This window comes from Tinamus guttatus, unplaced genomic scaffold (assembly GCF_059628265.1).
Source record: "Tinamus guttatus ecotype Peru unplaced genomic scaffold, ASM5962826v1 Tinamus_guttatus_pri_ptg000004l, whole genome shotgun sequence".
In the NCBI taxonomy this organism is placed as follows: Eukaryota; Metazoa; Chordata; class Aves; order Tinamiformes; family Tinamidae; genus Tinamus; species Tinamus guttatus.
In genome coordinates, this window is record NW_028288538.1 from 8984273 (window position 1) to 9000937 (window position 16665).

The 16665-nt window shown below is 38.5% G+C and overlaps 2 protein-coding genes across 3 annotated transcripts in view; one reads left to right on the forward strand and one right to left on the reverse strand.

Moving 5' to 3' along the window:
• Positions 1 to 10838, reverse strand: part of EFL1 (elongation factor like GTPase 1) — a 73238-nt gene extending 62400 nt beyond the window's left edge. For both annotated transcript variants that reach the window (XM_088540004.1, XM_088539998.1), the window contains exons 1-11: positions 10738 to 10838; positions 10070 to 10137; positions 9791 to 9875; positions 9124 to 9257; positions 8322 to 8459; positions 7439 to 7647; positions 3382 to 3505; positions 2904 to 2980; positions 2621 to 2757; positions 1181 to 1303; positions 45 to 144 (exon numbers count right to left, since the gene is read on the reverse strand). In XM_088540004.1, the coding sequence (XP_088396130.1) occupies positions 45 to 144; positions 1181 to 1303; positions 2621 to 2757; positions 2904 to 2980; positions 3382 to 3505; positions 7439 to 7647; positions 8322 to 8459; positions 9124 to 9257; positions 9791 to 9875; positions 10070 to 10137; positions 10738 to 10828 (1286 nt within the window). In that variant the 5' untranslated portion in view covers positions 10829 to 10838. The remainder of the gene's footprint in view (positions 1 to 44; positions 145 to 1180; positions 1304 to 2620; positions 2758 to 2903; positions 2981 to 3381; positions 3506 to 7438; positions 7648 to 8321; positions 8460 to 9123; positions 9258 to 9790; positions 9876 to 10069; positions 10138 to 10737) is intronic.
• A 419-nt stretch (positions 10839 to 11257) lies between these two features.
• On the forward strand, positions 11258 to 16280 carry SAXO2 (stabilizer of axonemal microtubules 2). The gene is made up of 4 exons (XM_010213972.2): positions 11258 to 11302; positions 12622 to 12801; positions 13260 to 13462; positions 15257 to 16280. Exons 1-4 carry the CDS (start codon positions 11262 to 11264, stop codon positions 16237 to 16239), a joined length of 1407 nt encoding a protein of 468 aa, XP_010212274.2. The 5' UTR covers positions 11258 to 11261; the 3' UTR covers positions 16240 to 16280.
• The last annotated feature ends 385 nt before the right edge of the window (positions 16281 to 16665 follow it).

The following is a 16665-nucleotide window of genomic DNA, read 5'->3' on the forward strand; positions in this document are numbered from 1 at the left end:
TGAAGGTACACAATATAGATCAGACGAGTATTACATTTTCTTACCTTGGTTTATTCTGTGGCAATGTCTTCGCATCAACAGGAAACATTTTGGAAACAAAGACAATAACTGGGGCTGTTACTTCACTGCTGCACTTCAGAAAAGCTGAAAAAAATGGAAGTTAGTTAATTCATCAAGAATCTAACAATTGCAAACTATTTCACACTCTAAACAATCTTGCTATTGTAAACTATTTAGGGAAAGTGCAAGTCCACCACTGTGTACCATGACATGCACTAAATTCAGGCACACTATTTTCATAACTAAGAGCAGGTCCCAGCATAGAGGCAGGTGTCTTCTAGTTAGCTTATACTGATGATGTTTAATGTTGTTTGCAGAATACAATGTTTGCCTTCAGTAGAGGATTAAAATATACGTTTCCTTACTCTCAGGAAGCCATTTTTATTGAACTACCTCTTGAAATATCACGCGATATTAGATACCTTACAATAAAACAGCAGCCTAGTTATAAAGCCAAAAACCCAAGTCATATGCAAGGCCTATTTTTTCTCCACGTATCCATTTAAACAGGTCTTTATAAGGCCACCCCCATCGTGGGAGCATTACATTAACATCAATTGAAATTTGGATTTCCAATTCTACTAAATATGTACCAGTTCTCAGTTTTCTTTCAGCTTTTCCTTAAAGAAACTCACCAGACTCACTAGAAAGTGACCCTTTAAAGACATCATCATCTTTCTGACATTACATACATTAACACATGCAGAGCTTATATTTATAAATAATTTAAAGTTATAAAAAGAGAATATGAGCATATGATGAGTGTTCCTGCATTTAGTACAGTGTGAAATTCTGTTGTTAGAACTAAGTACAAATATTAATCACTAACCCTTCCTAAATGCCCAAACAGGTTCAGTCTCAGACTTAAAAACAGCTGCAGCTTGAGCTCCCTAAAAGCTATAGGGGATAAAAGAAAACATAAGGCTATTAAAAAAAAAAAAGACATATAATAAAAGACATTATACCATGGCATGTCACTGGTAAACATCAATCAAGCTACAAGTAAATTAATTCTAAATCTAAGTAGGGGTCACAATGCATCTTATGATTCAAACACAAAAGACAACCAAAAGAGAAAGATCTTTGTAGCTATCATGTTAATTGGAGAATAGCTACTCACCACTTTTCAGTTCCTGGGTTTCTGGTGGTAAAGAATCAAATGTTCTAGCTCCAACACACATCAGCTTTTCCACTCTCTCAGCAGTGATGTCAAGGGGACTGGGAAGTTTATTACACACCATGGCTAAAACATATTGCTAAGGATATATATTTGCTTACTGATAAAAGGTAAGAAAAATGCTTTAGATGTTTGTTTCTTTAAGTAAACAATATTGTGCACTGTCAGCATTAACAGATAACTAAAATCCAGTTCTGTCTCTTATGGTGCATACAGTTCCCTCTCAAGCTCCCTTCCTGGCATCTGCCCAAAGGCAGAACACAGATTTAAGAAGGGGTGGCCCACCCTTCATATGTATGTATAGTTACTATGCATATATATGAATACACGTGCATACACACAGACATAAAACTTATGGAAGGCATAAAAAATAAAATAAAGTCACACAAAGTTTTAATGTCTAAATTTTGCTAAAATTTAATCAGTTCTTCCCTCTCAGTTCTAACCATGCAGCTCTCTCCTTAATCTTGCAGTGAGGTATTTGCTCCTCACTTAAATTTATGCAGATGTCTCCCTAGCTTCACTCACAGCACTGATTCATCAACATCTTTAGTTATTATGAGAAAACACAAGAAAAACAAACTACCCTCTTTACTGTCTTTTACACATTATTACTCCAGCGATTACGTTTTTCTCCAAATGAAACTCTCACTAATTTGGATCTTAACAAAAAGTGAGCTTTCATGTAAGTCCAACACTACCATCACCCTAAGATATAACACGAAAATATTCAGAAAGAATATCAAATCAGAAACTAAAGTAGGAATCAAATTTAAAATACAGTCATTCCTAAACACTTTCTCAAAGGGAGGCTACAGTCACTGCAGCATCCACAACAAAGCATACCACCAGAGAATAAAATCACTTTCAGGCAAAAGCCATTCTTCAGTATATCTGTGCGAAAAAAAAATGCTGAATAATTACATGTTCATTATATGTTATATATTAGGAACAATTTGATATGTGTACATATATTTTTTAATAGAGAATGCAAAGACAGACAACAAACAGTAAAGGCTGATCTTGTATTGCAAATGGCTGTGTTTAAAATTTATTAAAAATCATGGAAAAAATAGAACTATAAACAGGAGATTAGCTTATCCTTCAGGAACAATACTAAAATTTAGATATAAACTATGTAACAAAAAATATTTCCTTACATTATAAGTTATTTTCCAATGAAAACATGGCTGTAGAACATGAACCTAGTAAAAATAACTGTAGATATGTAAATACGCGGATAGACGTATTAACTGAGAAAATAGGTCAAATTATGATAGGCATGAAAAAGAAAACAAATTATACCAAGTCACATACTGAAACACATCAGCAAGCTCTGAAATCTAAAAACTGCCAATAGAATAAGTTTGTCTTTAAGGATACAGAGGACTGCCTCGGATATTGGTAGCCACTGGCTACAAATGGCATTAAGATGGACTTTAGGGTCTGCATGCCGTGACTCCCGTGGACCGATTTTCAATCCCAATGAGGTGACTATCTTCTCAATTTTTTCTTTATCTCTATAGGGAGGGGAAAAAAAGACAAAATAAGACTACCAGTAATTTTTAACACATCTACAACCTTTTGTGTTTTGAAGTGATCTGAATATTTTAAAAATCATTATACCAATTAGTAAGTGATTCCATGAAAACATCAAAGTTCTCACCTTTTCATAACAGATTCATACAGACTCCATATGTTGTCCAGCACCAACTGCACAAACAAGGGTTTCTTCCCTTTTGACTGGTAAAACATAAAATAAGCATTATACAGCTAACTACTAGCCATGCCTCAGTTTTACCAAAAGCTGTTAGGCTAGACTTTAAACTAAATATTCTTCCGAGGAACTGGTAAAGCCTTTATGCGGAAACAAACTAGTCAGAAAAAGATAACTACACAAGATTTCTAATTCATACTCTATTAAGAAACTTTGTTTGAATATGTGATTTGAATATGTGAATATGTATAGCATGTTAGATGAGATCTGACTTAAAGAATTTTTGAATGATCTTGTCTCTAAGGGCTGATGCAAGGGTATCCTAGTGGGTTAATAACTCTGATTGAAAAACATACAGAGTCCAATTTTCAAACTACACAACAAAGAAAAGTACAGAAGGTCATCAACGACCTTCCCAAGAAATTACCTGATCACCTTTCATTATCTTCTTTGCTTTTGTGTTTAAATAATAATCTCCCCATAAAGTCTTCAGAAGTACTGCAGGCTTGATTCCCATCTTTTGGCTATACAGTTTGGCAAAATGCTCAATCCTGAAAGAGAGGAGAGAAAAAAAAAAAGGCCTCGTGATTAAACTGTAATGCTGTTTCTGTTTGGATGTGTTTATCAGACCAAACAAGCAATAGCTTATAAAATAATCATATACAAACCACAAATCCATATTTTATTCCTATTTTCCCTTACTGCCTTCACCTGAGCTTACGCTATTTTACACCTTAAAAAAAAAATCAGTATTAAGAGCTCAAAAACATCAGCAGTATTTGTTTTTATTTTTGTTTCAAGACAGCTTAAAAACTGAACTTATTTGTCTGAAATACTTTTATACTACCCCTGGAGTGAAAAATGAAAGTCATAAAATAAACCTTCTAAATACTAAGCCGTGACTTTCATGTTTGTTTTATGAAATGCACATTATGCATTTAACTATGATCTGTGATCAGAAGGGTAGAAGCTAAAATATCAAATCAAAATATCAAAATCCTTTGAAATATCAAATATCAAATACCCTTGGAACCACACTTGAGCTCAACCTGTCAAATGAAGGTAAATATTTTTAAATCAACTATTTAGGCCACTCCTTGTTTGAAGTATTGCTTAAATAATTAGCCAAGGAGAGAAAATGTAAAAACATAATGCCATAAGGAAAAGACAATTCTGTGGGTTGAGAGTTTTAGAAGTAGAACCTTAGAAGAACCTTAATAGAACCTTAGAAGGGGTTCTGATGCTTCTGTGGTTTCCTCGCCGAAAGTGTTCAATGAGTATTTGTAGAAGACTTTGTTTTCACATATTTTCTTCCCATACACACAGAAAAAGAGACATTCACAATCAGAACATAATTTAATAATCTGTCCTTCCAACTGCAAAATTCAGCAGTTTCTGCATATCTAAAGCACCTGTTCATGTCAGAAAGATATGTATGTCCTGAACTGAGCCCAAAGCAATTTTTTTTCCAGTAGTTCCCCAAAAGTTGAAAGATGAGAAAAACTCCATGATTCTTGTGTCAGCAGCTGCTGCATGTGTTTTGTGGCACTCTTTCAACATCTGAAGATTTTGAGAAAAGCACTTGTACTCATCTCAGCACGGCATCAGACTGGCACTGCCTAATGGCTTTACTTATTCTTCCACAACAAATCATAACATTCTTAAGAACAAAACCCCAAAACATCTACCAACAGTCAAGGCCTGCCATAATTAAGAAAATTTTCCACTGATCCATATTTCACCAGATGGTATTGCTGGCAGTCCAGACTTATCTCCCAAAATCAATTAAGAAAAAGGCTTTTTTTCTTCCATTACATGATTTCTCTGAACCAGGACCCACCAGCTCACCAGAAGCTGCCAAGTGGTATCAGCAACCAAGACAGGCTTTCACTAAGTTTCAAGAAATATGTTAATACATTCTGACAATGTCAGAGGAGAGAAAAAAATAGAGAATAAGAACAGATACGTCAGAAAATTACCAGATAGGACTCATGTCATATTGTCTAAGCTGTAGGAACATTGTGTGGGACAGAAAACAGTCTAATATAAATCAAACTATTATGTACTGGGTACCTGATTTACACGAAACAAGAAAAAAATACCAAATCATGTAGTCTCTGGCTGAGACACAGTCTAACACAGGGATAATTCAATTAAGACAATCTAAGAAATGTTTCAATATATACAACAGAAAAGAAATAACACTTGGAGAATCTTAACAAATACATTTTTTTATTCTCATATTCATGCCAAAAGAAAAAAAAAATGCAGTGCGTACCAAAGTTCTAACTGATCTGGAATACCAATACTGCCCCAGAGAAACAGATCTTAAAGAACAAGATGACAGTCAGAAGAACAAAATTAGAAAAATCCTACAGTATACATTCAGCTAAAATATACACAGGAATGCTTTGCTTTTCTTAACATTACTACATTTGACTCAGGTGTCATTCAGGCACTGCAAGTACTATCACTTCTGCAGCCAGTTATTCTCAAAACTATTTCCCCTGTACACAGAAAGACAAAAAACAGGACAGACAGACACACTGCATTAAGAGTGATTTACACTGCCCTTTCTTTAGGGATTTTTAATTGTGCAAAGTGGGATTCCAGTTCTCTCTCTTACATATGATTTATTTCATCTCGTATCTGAACTTAATCTCTTTAAATCATATGACAGTGAATTTAAAGAGGGAATTTAGGCAGAAGCACAAGCCTGACATCAGTAGTGAGTACAAAGATCAAAGTCCTACAGTGTAGTTTCCCATTAAAAAACAAAAACGTGGATGTAGGATAGATCTACCTGCAGGTACTGGAACCAGCTGGAACTTTAACGCACTCAGCCCACAGCCATGACATCCCCTCGCACTCCTCTAACTCAGCACTTGTTCTCTTGTTGCACCTTGGTCTCACAGAGCTGCCTCCCAACCTGGCCACGCATCATTCATACCGAGCTCCACGCCCTCACACGCTCTTTTCCTCACGGGTGCTCCCCTTCTCACACGCACATTCTAAATGCACGAGCCAGCGCATCGCACACTGCCATATGCCCAGCCTGTTTTCTCTCCAACAAAAGAGACCAGAGGGTGAGACTGAGCTCTTGAAATGAAAAAGGAGAAATGTTACGGAGCGCTGGATAACAGGGAAAGGCTACACTGCACAGTTAGGTGGGTGTGCAGGCAATTAGGTAAGGCATGGAGAATTTAGGTCGAGGCAGGTGGGGAGCAGCTCACAGAAGGGATGTTCAGCATCAGACCCGTCCTACACACGATTTAGGAGACAGTTCCGCCAAGTAGGACGGGAAGCTGGAGGAAATCCAACCAGCAAAGCGCTGGCTTTCTGTGCTGTGAGGTGGCAGAGACACCAAGCACTGAGTAGTACTGCAGAATTGCAATTGTGGGTACGCTGGGGGAGTTCAGACAACATCTGTGCTCATGTGTGGACCACAAAAGGTGCGAAGGCTAGATGAGGTTTTCTACATAAATGGAAAGGTCTTCCCTCACGCATCTGGTATGAAAGGACCTTAAATTCAAATGAAAGCTTGACCTTGACTTAAAAATGCTACAGTTCAATATTGCAAAACCATTAAAAAAATAAAGATGTGGACTAAATTATAGAGCACACTTCTCTAATTGTGTACTCAGGATAAAGACAAGGACTCCACCTTGCGGCAACTAATCAGTATGTGCAACCCTCGCAGCTGGCTGCTGCCCTCTGAACCTCATTACTAAGAGCAGGACTGAAAAACAGACCTGACAGCAAACTCAAATACAGCCAATTTTCTGAAAATGTTCTACCCTCAAATTCTCTGCAATGGTCTTCAATAACTGCTGAAACAGAAGTGCAAATGTTATGTGAAAAGAGATAAGAAATGCACCTGAAAGAAGAAAAATAACAGGAAAAAAAAAAAAAGCTAATTATGACAGGTAAGTATTAACACCTGAGAACACAGGCGTAATTTCAAGAAGAATCTGAACTCTAGTAGAGAAATAGCAGATCAAACAAATTCCATAACCCTGAATGCGCTCTGCTCTGGACAGAACTGGACAGCTGAAACTCATATCCTGTTGCCAGCTGTCCATCTTGTTACGCTTGTTATGAATGTCACTGTCCCTGGAGCTAGGAGGGACAATCTTCCTGTGAAACAGCTCTTGCACTCCCGCAGTTTTTAGCCTACTCCATTTAAATTGCACTAATCAATGGGACACTAAGTTCACCTTGATAGGCTAGGCCCTAAGTACAGTTGGCTTAGCAGCTGCAATATAAATTAGAAGTCCCTGCTCAGGAGCAGCCAATTCCATAGACAGGTGCCAAAGTCAGTATTATTTTCAGTTGTCCAGTGTTATGATATAGTAGAACAGACAGCTACACAGCAGCCCATCACACACACAAAAAAAACATTAAAAATATAATGCAACTGACAACATTTTAAGGTGTTACAGTAATAATATAATAGAAAGACGGTATCTAAATCTCAGACTTACCCAAAACCCCAGCCATCAATTGCACTGGCAAACACCACATTTCCATGGTCTGGTGAGAAATAAAGATGGGAATCATCAGTATCTTCTAAGCCAGCACTCCAGTCATAAATTTGATCTCCTGGTGCAGAATCCGAAGCAATTTCTGTTTCTTTCTCAGCTCTTTCTTCTAGTACTTTAGAGGTAAAGAGCGTTCCTGTGACTGCATTGACCTATGGGAGGGTACGTAAGAACATCCTAAGATTTACTCATTCCTTCGCAACAACTGCATCTAAAATGCAATTCAACACAAGTCTGCCAAGGGTAAAAAAAAAGCAGATTTTTTGTTTAATAAATTGAAAAGCCATGCTTAGGATTCATAACGCAATTTTAAACACAAGCTCTTCTGTATCTAATCCTGTTCATGTGAAAGTAGGGGTGTGATGAGGAATGATTCAGATATAGGTTATCACACATAATGTACTTTGTTTCTCCAAATAAAGAATGGTGACATAAAACCTCATTACATTCAACAAGTAAGCAAGAAACAAGGGCCAAGGGTAACCCACGCTGACAAGCGCTTACAGAAAACTCTGAAAATAAAGTTTAAAGGCAACTTAATTTACAGCTTTAAAGCTTTAAAGATGAATTAATTTCATTTCTGCATACACCCACCAATATTTTCCCAGAAAACATATTTCATATTCTTTCTACAGTACCATCTGAGGTGCAGAATGTGCATGATAGCACTTGGTCTCACAACGCAAGGAAAACTGCTTCTACTACACTATATTTATTCCAGGTATAAGCCATTGAAAACCCCAGTGTCACTCAATTGAGAGAAAAAGGGGAAGGAGACAAACAAAACAAAAGCTGCTGCATGAACATGGCAGTAGAGCGTGAATACCTGCTCCAAGATATTCTTCAGATGCATGTAGGCTTCCTGAGGGGTGAACTTGAGTTCCACAATCAAACGGTCAATCTTATTGATCACCAATACTGGACGGATATTTTCTAGCCATGCTTGCCGTAGAACTGCTTGAGTCTATTAAGAAGAAATAGGTTTTTTTGTTGTTGTTGTTGTTTTTAAATCCACCACAGAAAGCTCAATCCCACAAAAGAAGTGTAGGGTTAAAGAAAATGGCAACATAATTTTAAAATGTAAATAAATTTACAATAAGACTCTGGTTTGAAATGTCAACCAGAACCCTGACTCCGATCACATATAGTGTTAGTTTTTACAGAATTCCGAGGAGACTATTTTTATGGCAATAAAGCTGCTCCTAACACACAGTTTCTAAACCAAGTTTCAAAATTGAACCATGAAAAAGTAAACATAACCATCACAATGCTTTTTTGAATATTTTTTCACTTTCAATTCCCTAAACACACATAAAAACATTATTTGATTAATTTTCCCCTAAACATTTATTCTTCCCTATGCAAATACGCCATTATCAGAAAGATACACTCACTGCTTCAACACCCACTCACCAATAAACGTTACTCTTTCTTTTTTTCAGTGCAAGTGCGGAAAAAAAACCAAAACGCTGTCTTCTTTCATTCGCATGATATTTATGGAAAATTTCACAAAACTTCTTAAATCAGTTTACCTTTTATTTCTAACTATATACTTAAGACATATAAGCATTCTTTTGCTTACTCTCTCTTCTCTATACTCTTCATGTATTTAATATACTTTATTTCACCTGTGGACAGACTCCTTCAACAGCATCCACCACTATGATGCAACCATCACAGAGTCGGACAGCAGTAGATACTTCTGAAGAAAAATCCACATGCCCTGGGGAATCTATTAAGTTAATCAGATACTCCTCATCACCTGGGAGCAAACAATAAGGTAGCATTACAAAACAGTTCTCAAAAGTATTTATTTCAGTCACTTGGTTATACTGTTTAAGCTACTATTAGTTTCTAATACTAAGAACTGCAGTAGCAGTTATGTTTTCAAAACTTTCCACTAAGCTATTTACAGTGCTTTAAGCACAGAACCACATGATGAACCAGCAGTCACCAAAAAATACAGTATAGGATTAAAATTTTGAAATTCACGAAACTGTGAAAAGTAATAATCAAAGAATACTGCAGAGTACACATAAATACGCAGCAGGAAACTTCTGACTTGCTTATTTTAAATTTTTAATGTAACTTCTTTAACACTAAGATAGAACTTGACTCTCCTAATTGATTGTTAACTAAAAAGTCTAGGTGTCTGCAGCGTCACACCCTAACATGAAAAAAATTCTGAAAGCTACATATAAAAAGATCTCAACAAGAAAAAAAAAAAAAAAGAAAAAAGAAAGAGAACATGAGTAAAAATCTTGAAGTTTATACCTGCCAGCATCAATAACTTACCCTTTTCAAAGTGCAATGAAATGGCACTGGATTTCATCGTTATTCCTCGGATCTGTTCATCTTCTCGACTGTCTAAGTACCTCAGCTGAGTACAAAGCAGAAAAAGAGGTGACAAATCAGCAGACTTCTCTTCACAAATTACTTCTCAACTGTCAAAGAGTATTCCTGAGGGAAAATATGACCTAGCGAGACTTCAAGCTTCATTCCTTGATCCCCCGAGCTACAAACCAAGAGTACATACCCACCAGAATTTTGTTTAAGATTACGGCAACACTCTACCTTTCCCGCCAAGCGGCTGGAGATTATTCCATTGCTAGAAATCAGACAATCAGCTAAAGTAGTCTTGCCTGAAAAAAAAAAATAAACACTTTAAATAAGTATATACAACCAGAGAAGGATAAGACAACATTATGAACATGGACAACATCTAATGTTCTGAGATATAAAAAAATAAAGGCTTGAAAAAAGAAAGTACAAAGCAGTTAAAAAATGAAACAAACAAACAACTCAATTTCCCCTATATTATGTGCTTGTAATTTGCTTTTAGTAAACTGGACACCACCTTACTATGATCAGAAAAAGCAGTCAGAAGGCAAGCAGCACCTCAAAACCCTGATATATTCTGTAATTAGGTAAACTTAATTCCTTGACAAAAGCATTTACCACTTCCACCTGCATAACGAAGTTCTATCAACTCAACACGCAACTGTAACTCACCTTGCACAAACTTCTAACTCACATCAACATCAACCAAAATCAGTACTCCAGAAGGTGAAAATAACTCAAATGACCAAAATGTAAGGCTCTAAGAAATAATGAGGGATGGTTCATGTGGGACGAACGGAAGCAGCGGACATTTGGGAAAGTCACTTCTCCGCATCAGCTGCCCGAGGCGGGACTAAGGCGGCCCGGCCCGGCCCCGGCCCCGGCCCGCGCGCCCCGCTCACCGTGATCCACGTGCGCCAGGATGCAGATGTTCCTGATGCTCCCCGCCTTCCTCTGGAGGCCGCTCGTCCTCGCCGCGCCGCTCAGGACCATGGCGCTCCCGCTGCGGGCGGGGGGACGCGGCGCCGCGCTCAGCACCGGGGGCGGCGGGAGCGCGTTTGCGGCGCGGCCGCTTCGCCCCGCAACGCGCCGCCCCTCGCGGTGCCCCCGCCGCCCGCAGGGAAGTCCGCGAGCCCCGGGCCGCCCCGCAGGGCAGGACGGGGGCCCTCGGGGCCGCGGAGGGGCGCCAACCCCACGCGCACCCCACGCGTCCCCCGCCGCGCGTCCCCCGCCCCCTCCCGCCGCGGCCGCGCGCGGAGCGGAGCGGGGCGGGGGGGGGAGGGGGATGGGGGAAGGAGGTGTCCCCACCTGCGTCGCCGCGCGCCGCACGCACCCGGAAGCCGGCAGCCCGCCCCGGCCCCGCCCCCGCGCGTGACGTCGGGCGGAAGCGGCGGCCGTTGCTAGGCGACGGCGCCGCGGCGGGAGGATGCGGCGGCCGCGGTGCCTGTGCGAGCTCTGCACGTGCGGGTGAGTGCGCGGCCCGGCGCGGCGGAAGGGCCGGGATTCCCACCGAGGGGAAAAAGGTGTTTGAGGAAACGCCCGGGAATGGCCACGGGGGGCCTCGCGGGGGCTCTGGCGCCGCCGAGTGCTCCCCGACCGCGGGCGCGCAGCAAGGTCTGCGAGCGCGGAGGGGCCGCCGAGGGCTCGTACTCACAGCAGTGAAGTCAAAATTCCAGGTTGAAGGTTAAACTCAAGGTTAAAATCCCCAAAGTGGATATATTTCAGGACCAAGAAGCTAGAGGCACCTTCCCTAGGCACTCCTCTAGAGCCAGGCAAACTCCTTCCCCCCGCTTCCACACGGGACATGAGCCGCCCTTCTCATCCGCGGCCACAGATTATGGCTGTAGTTTGCCCCACAGCTTTACTTCAAAGGGCCTAGATGGATCAAGAGTGAGAACACCTTTTTTCATGATTAAATATCAGAGACAACTTAGGCTCAAGTACAGAGATGGTGAGATAGGACAGTCTGACAGCAGAAAGCTAACTCCAACCCAGCTCAATGCCAGCTTAAATACTGGGGTTTATAGTATTAATTATTGAATAAACCAGAAAGCACAGCTTAAAATAAGCATAGAGGGTTCTGCAGGAAACAAAATCTTAAGAAGTTATTTAAACAGCATATTGTGTTTGCTTTGGTGTAGCTATAGTGTTTCTGTGTTTAGAGGAATACTGGTTGCTTGGCAGTGTTACCTGGATATAACACATACGTGTTCTAGAAGAGATTTCAGAGTCAGCACTTCCTCACTTACTGCACTTCTGTTATTGCTTTCATAAAAAATCTAGATTCCTGAATTAATGAAAGCTAAAAGAAAGAGGAAGATTTATCTGAAATATAGGTTGTTTAAGTTTCCATACTGACCACACCAGAAAAATCATGCAAACCTGTATAAAATACTGTCTTCTATAAGCACAAGAGTGGATGTCAGAGAAGGAGTGAAGCAGGGTACTTATTCTTAGAAATAATAGAGTAATGATGTAATGAAAGATTTAAAAAAGAAAAAGGAAAGTGTATCTTGTTGGCAGCCTTGCTTAGAAGACTGAGATGAACTCTATCCATTCTGCGTATTCTGCACTAAGGTACAGTGATACTGAGTGCTGCTCTGTTAGGGTGCTGTGCTCTGGGACCCGTGACAGCACAGTATTTTGCATTTTCCTTTACCGCTCAGTAAAGATTTTAATCTCAGGCTACTCAATGTTTGCTCTTCCTCACTTGTTATTTGCTCCCAGATCGGACGTTTTCCTCTTTAAACTATTGAAAATAATCCCATCTGATGTGTTTTACCCAGGCGCCATCGCTGCCCTCATAAACCCACAAGGATTTACGATGCTGGACAGCAGCCGTACCTCACAACGGAGTATGTGGAAAAATATCCCAAGTACAGCAACATCTCTCCTCCCCAGAGCCTTAAGCCAAAGGAAGTGTATCAAGCACATCGTGGCAAAATGGAAGGAATCACTACATTTAAGTAAACATTTTTAGGCAATATGTTTTACAGCTACTTTGTATTTTAAAGTTTCTCATATTTTTGATTTAAGGGGAACTGGACATCCTATTGCATTCATTTTCAAAATGCAATCATGCTATCTTTTGCTCTCCTGAAGTATTTTAAAGTACTACTAATGAGTGTAAAAATAGTTACCTCAAAAATGTCATCAAAGGTAGTGAAGTAAACACACAAAAAATTGTTTTCCTTACAGCGTACTTTAATCTGCAAAGATATTTTTATTCTAAATATTCTAAATGATTAGGACTGTGAGAAAGCCCAATGCAAGTAGGTCTGGCCCTTCAGTTATCATGACATCTAATTGGCTTTTCAGCAGAAACGTTTTATTTTTTTTCTTTTTCATGTAATAGAAAAATTTAAAAAGTGATTCTATTGGAAAAAGAAGTTTTTAACCAGTGGTTGCCTTTCCACCCATTCAGATCTGATTATTTACCATATGATATTGTGAAGCGACCATTTCGGGTACCAGAACAATATAAACCACAGACCGGAGAGATACAACTGGGAACAACATATCAGAAAGATTATAATGCTCATAAAATACAACCAGCAACGTTGGTAAGACCATTAGAGAGGAAACACACTACAGGAGGAAAATTGGATACCATACCAACCTATCAAGGTAATAACATCTGCCTTCTTTAGAAGGACAAGGTCGTATCCTGAATCTCCTGCATTCAAGATACGAAACTGAATTTCTTACTTTGCACCAGAGAGATGAGTAGAGAGATGAGTAGAAAGCAGGTGAAAGCTTTTAGATGTTCAGCACTCCAGCAGTTTTAAAGTTGATATTTATACGTTTCTATAGGAGAAGCCTTCTCCAGGTTTCCTTGGCTAGAAGGAGAGAAACTCTAATGTACATTTATTAGGGTATCTCATACACAAATTGTGCCAGGTGAGGAGGAGTGAGGAAATCCTAGAGGTTGTAATTACACCTCCAAATATACTGCCCAGATAGCTTTAGAAAAAAATCAATTATGTAAGAAGTTGGAGTGATCAGTGTGAAAGTACCTCCTCTATTCTGTGGTCTGGGCAAACTTCACCTGCTACTGCAATTACCCATAGCGTAGGTCAAAAGCCTGTGCTGCGTAGCTTGTATATGCTCCCATTAATATTGTATTACAATATGTACAAAGGAACTACTTCTAAGTTCTTTTCACAAGTGACCATGGTATATATTTATACATGTATACAATTTTCTACAATTTTTAAACTGATTTTTTTACATATACCCCAACCTCCAGTTACAAGTATATAAATGTAGATCATTAGTAGGTAATATATATGATCTACATGTATGTATCTATATCTACATGTAGATGTATATTGATTTTTTTTTATCCTGGCATCTCCAGTAGGTAATATATGAGATGCCAGGATAAAAAAAAAATCAGTATACATCTGATTATGAGAACCAATGGTATTAAAAAAGATTATGGTGAGTTATCAAGAACCAGATATAGCTATTAAAACAGGAAATTAGACTCCTTATTGTGATGCAAGCAGAGGAGGGATTGCTGCAACAGAAACAGAAGGATAGAATTTGAGAAAAAAGGGATTTATAATTTACCAGCTTATATATGATTATGCCTATGTATATGCATTTAATAAATATTTTGTCTATTACTTCTAAAAGATATTTATAAAGATGGATAATCTATTTAGCCTACATACATTTAAGTACAAAGAAGTTATAAAATAATGTCTAATTTAGTCTATTCTCAGTATGAAATTAGTCATGAAACTGCTTTATTCAAGAGGTGCCTATCTGATCAAAAGGGAGTTAGTATCGAGTGAAAATCTGCTGAAACTAAACTACAGTGATTGCAAAAAAGCAAACTGGCATTAACTCCCTGTGAAGAATTTTAGGCTGGATACTGAAAGTTTCTAAAAGAACAGTCTCTTTAAAAAATAAAATCAAATAGGGGAAAAAAAAAAGAGGCAAAGCAAAAAAAAAAAAAATCCTAACTAGCTTTTGCACTGCTGATAAGAAGAAAATGAGAGGTAGTTGTCCCTCCCAGCAGTGAATATGGGCCAAGTTCCCTTGGGTCCTATATAACTGCCATATATTTCTAGGTAAAATATAAGGTATTCTATCTATACCTGTATGCAGTAATTTTGTGTATAAACACACATTTAATCTTGACATGAACATTTTTTTTTTCCTCAAAGAAACAGGCGTAGCTGGAAATTAAGTAGAATTTTCTGCCTGTTCTATTCCAGTAACAGCAGAAAGATATATTTGCCATGTTACAAACATGCAGATAACATTACCATTCTCATTTATATCCATTTTGTTTGGATTGGGAGAGTTAATAACAGAAAAAGGAGGACTTAATTTTAAAAGAACACTCAAGAGTTATAGAGCTTTATACTAAATATATATATATGTATTTATATATTTTTTGTCTTAAAGATGACTATAGGCTGTGGGGAGTTCAAAGAAGGGAACCTAATAAGGTGGACCACACATACCATCCACCTACAGAGAAGTTTGGAAATTCTACTACATTCCAGGATGACTTTGTTCCTAGGGAATTGAATCCTAGGAAAAGTTTTAAACCTCTTTGTGTGCCCAAGCTTTCTGATGTACCTTTTGATGGTACTACTAGCCATCGCACTTCTTATATTGCTCATCAATTGGAACCAAAATTCGTAAGATCAAAAGAAGAATACAGGCCAAGCAACAAACCCTTTGAAGACCTCACCACACACCGGAATGATTTTAAAGGGCTACCTGGGCAACTTGCAAAAAGCTGCAGGCCTGAAAACACTAAAGTTGAGTCAAATGCTCATTTTAATGGGCTCACTGAATTCCAGGATCGTTTTCAGCCATGGTCAGTCTCCTTGCCCGAGGTCCGCAAAACAAAAGAATACCTTCCACCCCCAGGTAACATGGATTTCCACTCCACAAGCCATCTTGATTATGTTAAACATGACATTTCCCCGGTTGTCCCCATAAGACCAGTTTCTAATGGAAGAAGAACCAATGCTCCTTTCCAAGGGAATACTACCACAAAAGACGACTTTCAAGCTTGGGACAGCTGTCGGCAAGAAATTATTAAAAAACATGAGGAAATTCCAAAACCCACAGGAAAATTCGATGATTTAACTACATTCAAATCTCATTACACACCACATCAGATAATTCCAGCTCAAAGTTTCAAGCCTTTACATGTTGTACTTCCTAATTCAGCTCCTTTTGAAGATGAAACTATGTACCGCACAGAATATACACTAAAGAAACAAGAGATGTGCCCAGCAAATTATCCATCTCCTCCAGGATACATCTATGTAAACACAGATTCTCATGGTCACAAATTCTTCCGCCAGCTTACTCCAGAAATTTCTAAATCAAGTGGTAATCATGTTCCAAAGGAAATAGCTGTTGTGTCATAATATTCAAAAGTTTTATTTCAAGCAGATTTTGCTACTAGTTCATTTTTTCCTTAGATAAAACTGTCAGCAAATCAAATAATGCTCATTTTGATTTAAAAAATATTAAAACTAATAGTTTAAAGAAAATCAAAACAATCAGTGAAGTTTATTACAAAACTAACAAAGATTAGCTAATTTTTGTAGGAATAAGAAGTCCTCTGGATTTCCTGGACTTCCCAGTTTTATTATGTTCCAGCTCAGATAGGTACATGGTTGTTTTTTCCCAAAATTTTTAGCAAATCAAATTATTTGTAGAATAGCAAAAATATAACTTAAATACATTTTGATCATAGCGCCTTTTTCATAGTAGAGCAAAAAACCATAACTAATTCACTCCTAGAACCTTCCATCTCAGCAATACTTTGAATGATCTGATTATTTTTTTTC

Bases quoted from the DNA above. Each gene is read 5' to 3' on its own strand.
- SAXO2 (XM_010213972.2), top strand. From the start codon at position 11,262: ATGCGGCGGCCGCGGTGCCTGTGCGAGCTCTGCACGTGCGG. The intron at 12,802-13,259 runs GTAAACATTTTT...CCACCCATTCAG, and splicing joins GAAGGAATCACTACATTTAA to ATCTGATTATTTACCATATG. The intron at 13,463-15,256 runs GTAATAACATCT...TTTGTCTTAAAG, and splicing joins TACCATACCAACCTATCAAG to ATGACTATAGGCTGTGGGGA.